The 9,294-nt window shown below is 32.7% G+C and overlaps 2 protein-coding genes across 2 annotated transcripts; both read left to right on the top strand.

Annotated features, from left to right (window-relative positions):
• Positions 1-98: 98 nt before the first annotated feature.
• Positions 99-2,235, top strand: LOC123212608 (60S ribosomal protein L10-like). Its single transcript, XM_044631788.1, has 4 exons — positions 99-241; positions 994-1,495; positions 1,758-1,839; positions 1,971-2,235. Exons 1-4 carry the CDS (start codon positions 232-234, stop codon positions 2,043-2,045), a joined length of 669 nt encoding a protein of 222 aa, XP_044487723.1. The 5' UTR covers positions 99-231; the 3' UTR covers positions 2,046-2,235.
• Positions 2,236-3,329: 1,094 nt separating this feature from the next.
• LOC123211138 (F-box protein SKIP23-like) lies at positions 3,330-5,074 on the top strand. The gene has a single exon (XM_044629679.1). The coding sequence runs from the start codon at positions 3,828-3,830 to the stop codon at positions 4,926-4,928; it is 1,101 nt and encodes a 366-aa protein (XP_044485614.1). The 5' UTR covers positions 3,330-3,827; the 3' UTR covers positions 4,929-5,074.
• The last annotated feature ends 4,220 nt before the right edge of the window (positions 5,075-9,294 follow it).

Genomic DNA, 9,294 nt, shown 5'->3' with positions numbered 1-9,294 from the left:
TAATTCCACTTAAGAGGCCGGAAGAAGCAGAATTCAGGTCCAACAAGCAATCGCATTCTTATGGGCCAAGTTTAAGTTAGATCTAGAAGCATCTTGGGTTGGGCCATTAAACAATGACGAAAGCGCAGACGTGTAAGTACAACCGCCCAATATGTGTTAGGGTTTTTCAACAACTATATATATCCAAACCCACCCGTTTTTCTCCTCCATTTCCTGTCTGCCGCTTTCGCCATGGGGAGAAGTAGGTTCCCTTTTCTCTTCCACCTTTGAAATGGATCTTTGCTGACGATTATTAAACATATATTTCTGTTTATTTGCTTTGTGGATTTTTTTAATTGTTATCAGGCTTGCTTTGTGTGATCTGTCTCCAGATTTTGATTTGCAGCCAATAATTTATGTAGCTTAAGATTTCTGTGTTGTTGATATGCCGGTTTTTATTGGTTCAAAATGGTTGAATGGTATTCTGAAATCTTATTAAACAATTTAAATTGCATTTTATTTATTTGTTTGCATTAATTTGTATTATTTAAGAACAGTTAATATATATGTCATGGAAAACTTTTTTTTGGCATATTAGTTTATACTCTTAATGAATAAATCTACATGTCGTAGTGGTATTGTTGGATTTGCATAGTTTCAAAATGGTTGAGGGGTGTTTCTAAAATGTTATCATATTAATTTTTCTGTAACTTAGATGATTGTGTAATTTGTTGTATTAAGAACCATGAATGATATGGTCTTAAAATCGTGTTTACCTTATTCTTATGTAGAGAAATCTCGCTGGCCTTTCAACTGGTAGATCTCTGTTCTGTTATTCCTTTTAAGTTAATATAGTTTAGATCTCAGATGGAGTAGCCAAATTTTGTAGATGAGCTTGTGACTTGTAAAATTTTATGTGAGCATTGACAGAATTTTAAAGATCTGCAAGTTGCAAAAACTTTTGTTTGTGCTTATTTTATGATTGACTGTTTAACATTGAAGTCTTTTTTCCAGGACCTGCAAGGTGTTACCGCCAGATAAAAAATAAACCCTACCCAAAATCACGATACTGTCGTGGTGTGCCTGACCCAAAGATCAGGATTTATGATGTGGGAATGAAGAAGAAAGGTGTTGATGAATTCCCTTTCTGTGTTCATCTAGTGTCATGGGAGAAAGAAAATGTCTCAAGTGAAGCCCTTGAGGCTGCACGAATTGCTTGCAACAAATACATGGCCAAGTTTGCTGGGAAGGATGCCTTCCATTTGCGTGTTCGAGTTCACCCATTCCATGTCTTGCGTATCAACAAGATGCTTTCATGTGCAGGAGCTGATAGGCTCCAAACTGGTATGAGGGGTGCTTTCGGTAAGCCCCAGGGCACTTGTGCTAGAGTGGCCATTGGACAAGTCCTTCTATCTGTTCGTTGCAAGGACAGCAACAGTCACCATGCACAGGAGGCTCTCCGTCGTGCTAAGTTTAAGTTCCCTGGTCGCCAAAAGATCATTGTTAGCAGGAAGTGGTATGTTGATGTTTTCTAAGTAGATTTTATTTATATAGTATGTATGGTCAAATTTGGCTTAGTTTTGTTATAGATTATAGTAATAATAAGATAGTTTCGTGGTTGAAAGATATTTAAAGTTTCCTTGCATCAACAATGAACCTTGAATCGTTGTGTTTGACACTTTAAAGTCTAGCCTGCTTTATGACCTTGTGTTTTTTTGGGTTTAATGGCCAGATTGGATTTGAATAACTCACCTGCCTTTGTTTTTATGCAATTTCAGGGGCTTTACTAAGTTCAACCGCACTGATTATCTGAAGTTCAAATCTGAGAATCGTATTGTGCCTGATGGTGTCAATGCTAAGGTTTGTCTTTTCATGGTTCAACTTATAACATTATGTAATGTAATATCATATGGTGGCTGTACAGGTTTGGGGCACCCTTTTCATTTTCTGTAAATATGTTTCATATGCTGAGGTTGTTTTTATTGTTGCAGCTTCTTGGATGTCATGGACCATTGGCGAATCGTCAACCAGGACAGGCGTTTTTGGATACTGCTGCATCAGCTTAAAAATCTTTGTTTGAGTGTTGAAGAACGTGATAGAATTTAGGCATTCTATTGTGTTTCAATTACCTATGCTATGTTATCTTTGTTCTGTTTTAATATCAAATACTGGGGAGTTTTTTCAATTTAAAATCTAAATTTTATTTCTGTATTGCGATTGAAGTTTCTTTGAATATATTCAGACACTTTTAAGGCCTCTAATCTGTGCTACAATTTAGATCCTGTTTTTATAACCTATCAGTGGTCAATTATAAGATTTGCACAAGTCAATGGTAGACCTTGACTTCAGGATGTGTTTGTCTTGTATAAGTTAAGGTTTTGGATAAGATACTTTCAAACCTATCAGTGATTGTGAGTTTATGTGTGTGCAAGGATCATGGAAGAAATGAGATAGATTCTGAATTCATAGAAACAAGGTTTCAGTAAATTTATTGATTAACTGGTTGAAGTTTTAGAGGATTCACCCACAGACAAGCACATGAGAAAGAAGGGACCCAAAGCCAGCATTTTCAAAATAAACTGGAGACCTCTTTGGTAGGTGCTGTGCTATTAGGTATCTCCAACTTCAATCAGACAATCAATCATTCAGAGGATAATCAGCTAATCTAATGGACAGAACGGTTGCAAACAGGACCCTCAGGCGATCTAATTTTTTTATCTTATTATAATTTTGTGCATCGCTTTAGATTTCAAAAACTAACAAAAAGAGATGATAAAGCTGATATTTTAATTCAAAATTTTTGGAGATTGTTTGTTGAACTAATTTTAGCCGTGACTGCAATTCAGGTATCTGATAGGTGGATCTTCAAAGCATGCTTTCTGTTTATAGTGCTAGGATTAATATCAACCAAGAAAATAATGGTGTTTTTAATCTTTTAAAAGGCACCTATATATGCGGGTATAAATAAATTAGGGTGTAAAGACAATTATACTTTATAGTATTATTTATATTTTATTATTGAAAATAAAATATTACTATAAATATAGATTATTTGAAATATTATTAGGCACAAATTTATTATTTTGTTTAGTAAAATTAATAAGTACAGATAATTATTGTGTTTGGTTATAATTAATAAAATAATAATATTTATTATTTTATTAATTATACGAAAAATTAATAGTTTAAAAATTTTTACATATTATTTATTATTTTGATTAAAAAATTGAAGATATAAAATTTAAAATTATTCAACGATGTTTTAATGCCTGAGGTCATCCCACAAACCAAACATTACCATCAAGAGGATTGTCTTTTTTATTCTTTTTAATCAAATGCCCTCTAAAAATAAGGTTCCATTACCACTCTATACTTTCAAAATTAAATTAGGATTAGGACATGAAGGTTATTAGGAAAAATCACACTTTAAATATTACACTATAAATATATGCTCGTGTAAGAGGAAATAAATTATTCTCCTAATAAGTGTGAAGAATTCAATGATATAATATGATCTTCATTAATATTTGATTTCATAGTATGCCAAATTTAGGCGATTTGATTTTATTTAATTTTTAAAGTAGTGGATTCATTTACATATATGATGATCAAATTAGGAAATTGATTTTATCTTAAGACTAAATTATGAGATTTGATTATGCATTTTTTAATATAAAAATTTTTATTTTATTTATATAATTCTTAAATGATGATATTCATTTAGATTTAGATTTTATTCTGATTGTGATTCAGAGAACTATTCCACCATTTTAATATCATCCCCCCAGCCCAGCCTTTCCAGACCCGTCAAACCCTTTTGAAACTTTTCTCTTATCTCTGCAGCCGCCATGGTTGATTGGTCTAATCTGCCTACTGACATTTTATGGGAAATCACTAAGCACCTAACGTTGCTTGAGGATTTGGTTGCTTTTGGTTCGGTTTGTTCTTTATGGCGATTTGTTGCAATTATGGTAAAGCCGGAATTTTTATTTAAACTCACCCCGTGGCTGATGCTGGCACCAGAGAAGCCCACCGATGAACGCAGTTTTTACAGTATTTCGGAGGATTCAATTCGATACTTTATTTTACCTGAAGTTAATTCAAGAAGATGTTTATCTTCAAAGGGCTGGCTTCTAACAGTCGCCGAAGCAGATTTAAATATGGCTCTTTTGCATCCCTTTTCACGATTTGAAATTGAATTGCCTCATGCCAAGACTTTCGAATACCTCCACCATTTTCATCGAGGCGGCCTTGATCCGACTCTGTTTCATGTACAGTTAATTTCTAAATTTGTCTTATCATCCAATCCCATGTGCACACCAGATTATCTGGTAATGGTTCTTTATGGGTATATCGGAGAAGTTGCATATTGTAAACATGGTGATAAATCATGGACCAAAATTAAGTCTCCCCCTATTAAATACCCAAATTATGATATCACCTATTATAAAGGGCTATATTATGTCATCAACTGGTTAGGTCAAATAATGCAGTGCGATCTCACTACAAACGTTTTAGTAGAAGTTGCACAAATACCGCATGAACAGCCTTCAAGCTCCACTTTGTATATGATGGAATCGGCAGGAGCATTGATTGTGGTTAAACGAATGATCTATTATGAAGACTCTGAAGAGGTGACTTATGGAACTACTGGATTCAAGGTTTTTCAAGTGGAATTGAGAAATAATAAGTGGAGTGAGATGAAGGATTTGGGTAATAGAACTTTGTTTGTGGGTTATAATTCTTCATTCTCTGCGGAGTCTTGTTATTGCAAATCTAATTGCATATACTTTACTGATGATTGTTTGGAACAGTATATCTGCAAGGGGGAAGGAGGGCAGGATATAGGAATTTATAATATGCTGGATGGTAGCATTGAACCGTGTTTTCATTTCCAGGGCAGTTCATACAGTCGTGTTAATCCACCTATGTGGGTTCAACAAATTTAGGTTTAACTTTACTTTTTTCAAATTTAATAGAATTTGTCTTAAGAGTATATGAATTTCTATTTGTTGTTGATTTCTAACTAGCATAAATAGAGTTATTAATTTTATGTTTTATGTTTATCTTTATTTGGGAGAAATATTGTATATTATGATTTATCAATTTTTATTTATGTTTGTTTTTATCTCTAGTATATTTTATTGTTTGTTATATTCAATTGAGAATGATCGGTTTTATTTACGAACTCTTTCGTATATTCACATCGAATTCTAATGGTTGCTTTTACCTATTGACTTAGAGTACTGACATAACCCATCAAAATCAACCCACCAAGTTCGGTCGCCCACAAATACCACAGCCTATGCTTCCTCTTCGAATCCAATGGACCTACAATGGTGAAATGACCCTGATCTGGAGAATGGCATACATAAATGCTACACATGTCGCTCTTGAGACCCTTGATCAGACAATGATGAATTGAATTACCACAGATTATTATAATATAAATGCATTTATATGCAGATGATAAAATAAAAACCATTTCAAATCGAATTAAGATTGTGGCTCAGGCAACTCCAGCTGCCATTTCAACCCTCTGGCAGTTACCTTGGTTTATTTTTTCCACTATAGGCTTCAGCTCCCTCGGCTGCACATTTACCAGCAGCCCGTACTTCATGAACAATGTCAATGACATTTTCTGTTCCACACGGTGGCCGGGCACCAAGGTCAGACGGTGGCGCAACAGCACTGCAGCTGCTATCGACTTCATTTGTAAATAAGGCAAGTCTTGGGGGATGATTTATTAAATTGGGATAAGCTTGATTATTAAATGAAGTTCTGCAACTCTCCCGTTAAAAAAAATTCTTTTTTATTATCTAGTTCCTACTCACTTGAATGTACTGCCTAAGCGTGAATTTATATACAGCTAAATAATGCACCATCCGGGAGTGATTGACGAGACTCCGGGTAAAATTGATACAGCCTAGAAAGATAGTGATATCCATTCATAAGTTGTTCTTATGCTCATGTTGTGTCCTAATTAGTCAAGAAGACAGAGTAAAGCAGGACTCTGGAAGTAATTGGTATTTCAAAGAATTGGTTCAACCAAAAAACTGAGGATATGCAAAAACAAAAATGGGAAATAAATCCCAACTAAAAGAAGCCAGATGTTGATAAAAGATAAATTTAAAGCTATGCATAAACTCAGTAGGGCTTCAGTTTCAATTGTTATAAGTCATTCAAGATATTTTGCTCTCGAAGAAGAAGAAGAAGAAGCTTTGCCTTGGCAGCCATTGCCATAGCAACCTGTAACATAATTAAGCAGACAATCATGGAAGGCACGTCATACTGCACAGACTCTTAATTAATAAGACAACAAACTCTTTATTTTAGTAATCATATATATATAGAGGACACAGGACAGTTTTACATAACAAACTCTTAATTAATAAGACAACAAACTCTTATAATCATATATATATATATATATATACTGGACACAGGAAATTGAGAACCCTTTTTTTTTCCTTTCGTCGCTTTGCTGTGGGCACAGTCATGTCCCGTATCCAGTGATTCTGCCCTAGTCTTTAATCTGTTTTTGCAACTTCCACAACAAAACTTCATATGCCAATGTCGGGATTGGTTGTGTCTTATCAAGTCCCTTTCAGTGAATGAGCCGCCGGTTCCGGTGCAGTTTATGCAGGAAAATTTTCCTGATTTAAAAAAAAAAACAAAAAAACCATGCATTATAAACTATAACAGAGTGCAGTATAAAAAATAAAAATTTCAGAACCCTAAACCCACCAGCTGATTGACCCTCCATTAGTCTCTGAAGTGGCTGATGAACTGAACTTAAGTGAAAGAAGAAAGAAAAGAAACGTGAATTTATAGAGCAAAGAGAAAGCGTAAAAACTACTTGCTGAGCAGGTATAATGGTTGTCAATTTTATCCCACGTGATATAAGAAATGTAAGACCAATCAAGTTTCAAAAACCCAAAATACCACCAATCACCTTTGACGTTAACAGATTAGGAAGACGGGTATACAAGTTAATTATGTGCCTTAAAGTTGAGCTGCCGAAAAAGCGAAAACAAATGTAAAATTTTTTTTGTTTTTTCAGGGAACTGGCCAGCAATTAATGTGGTGGCTGGAAAACAGGGACTTTTAGCCAATAGAATTTTGACACATGAAGGGTCTTTTAGTCATTTCAGTAAAATAAATATAAACTTTTTTTTTTTTTCGTTTGAAAATGAATGAAATTACGACATATGTTTTCAAAGTGTTTAAACGGCAAGAAAAACAGAAGGAAAAGCAAGAGTCCAGTTTCTTCGGTTTCCTTTGATTTCATTGAGCGATTGTTCTTGTGTGAGTGTAAGGTTACTGTATTGTGAGCGAAAATGGGTGAAGGGTCATTCGTCGCATATTTATGAAGAAAAGAAACACGAAAGATGGCAACGAGATTATACAACTCATAACGGAGTGGTGGCTCGTCATCCTCAACTCCACGACTTTATGATGAGAGACAAGAGAATTTCAGGTCCTGCCATCTCTTCCTCACTGTCGTCCGCCATTTCTGAACCTTCCGTGTTGTTCTTACTGATAAAGGAAATTTAAAATATTACAAATGGATATGGTTTTTTACGATTTTTTTTTTTTTTAAAGAAAAGGTAAAAACATATTATAAGGAATTTTTTTTACAGTGGAATGAAATCTCTGTAATTAATCAATGAGATACAGTTAGTCTGCTACCAATTTTACGCAATTTCATATTGATAATTTATTGTTAATTGATTAAATTTCAAATTTAATATAAAAATTAATTTGGTTATTACATTAAAAAAGACTAAGTCAATAATTTATATATATTTATATAATTAAATAATCTAAATTAATAATTAAAATTAAATTAATTAACAAGGATATTTTTGTTATTATATTAAAAAAAGTAAATAAATCCATAAAAGTCTACAATTTTTTTAGGTTTTAGTTCCTATTTGAAATTAGTTTATTTGGGATAGGTTTTGTTTTTTTTTTAATTTTTTTGAATTCTGATTCCACTTTGTAAAGAATCAAAATTGGAACCAGAACTTACAATTAAATATTATATAAAAGAAAACTTTATTAAATTATTAAAGGTAGTTTAATCTTTAATTTATGAATATCACGCCAAAAAAGTCTTTTTAAATTAGTAATATTGTTAATTTGTATCTTCACTATTTAACAATTAGTTATGATTTATTAATACTAGGGTTTCGTGAGATTAATGTAAGTCTGAATCATAAGATAATAAATTGCATTATTCATACTGATAGTCGAAACTGTCGCCCATGTAAAAATTGTTAACGAAGTGAATGGCAAACAACGAACAAAAGTCTCTCAAGAGCAAATACAATAGAAGGGTTCTCAATTTGCATCTATTTAAATTGAAGTCAAGCCCATGTGTCAAACAATGGCCAAAAGACTATTTCCCATCCAAAGTACCCGGTTTTCTCAAGTTTTTTTTTATTAATTTTAAAAATCTCATTTACTCAAGTTTAACTTAACTTTTTATAGGTTCAATAGAGTTTATCTTAAAATATATGAATTTTTATTTATTAATTTTATGTTCGATGTTTCTCTTTATTTGAGAGAAATAATATGATTTATGAAGCTGTATTTATGTTCATTTTTTATCTCTAATACCTTTTATTACTTTGTTGTATTCAATTAGGAATGATTTGTTTTATTTACGATTTTTTTTTTGTATATTGAAACCGAATTCTAATGGTTACTTTTACCTATTGGCATAACCCATCAAAATCAACCAATATGTAGAAGAGTCTGTGCCATGAATGTGTAATATGTATCTGGAAGAAGATTTAGCTCTGTGATTTTGCATAATTATTGTCATTCTTCCCTTGTACATTCCATTTTCATTAGTGCTAAGCGGTAAGCACACAATAGTTTCCACAATCTTTATTCTACAAATAGTTGGGGCCCAAATTCAGACTTTCTTTGAATCCTTCTTTTGACACTTCCTCATCTTTCTACTGCGAAATATTGATATCCCACATAGAGTCCAGACTCCATAAAAGAAATTCATGTCGTAAACAATCTTGTGCAACGGTTGCAGGGTGTGAATATCATTGGCTAACAATTGGGTAGTGTCAGTATGTTACATTACTCATTGAGCAATAAAAAGTGTAGAAGACTAAAAACACATTTAATAAAATTAATATAAATGAGTAATATATAAATACGATAAATTGAATCTTACCAAAAGTGAATTAATTTTGTGTAATATATGTTTCGATTTTTTTACTAATACAAAATCTTAATATGATTTCATCAAAATAAAACAGAAAAAAAAAAGCAAAATCTTAATTTGAAGTC

This window comes from Mangifera indica, chromosome 3 (genome assembly GCF_011075055.1).
Source record: "Mangifera indica cultivar Alphonso chromosome 3, CATAS_Mindica_2.1, whole genome shotgun sequence".
In the NCBI taxonomy this organism is placed as follows: domain Eukaryota; kingdom Viridiplantae; phylum Streptophyta; class Magnoliopsida; order Sapindales; family Anacardiaceae; genus Mangifera; species Mangifera indica.
This window is presented reverse-complemented; position numbering and strand designations above follow the sequence as displayed.

Coding starts and splice junctions, on each gene's coding strand:
- LOC123212608 (XM_044631788.1), top strand. Junction 1,496..1,757: donor ATCATTGTTAGCAGGAAGTG/GTATGTTGATGT, acceptor ATGCAATTTCAG/GGGCTTTACTAAGTTCAACC. Junction 1,840..1,970: donor CTGATGGTGTCAATGCTAAG/GTTTGTCTTTTC, acceptor TTATTGTTGCAG/CTTCTTGGATGTCATGGACC.
- LOC123211138 (XM_044629679.1), top strand. CDS start 3,828: ATGGTTGATTGGTCTAATCTGCCTACTGACATTTTATGGGAAATCACT.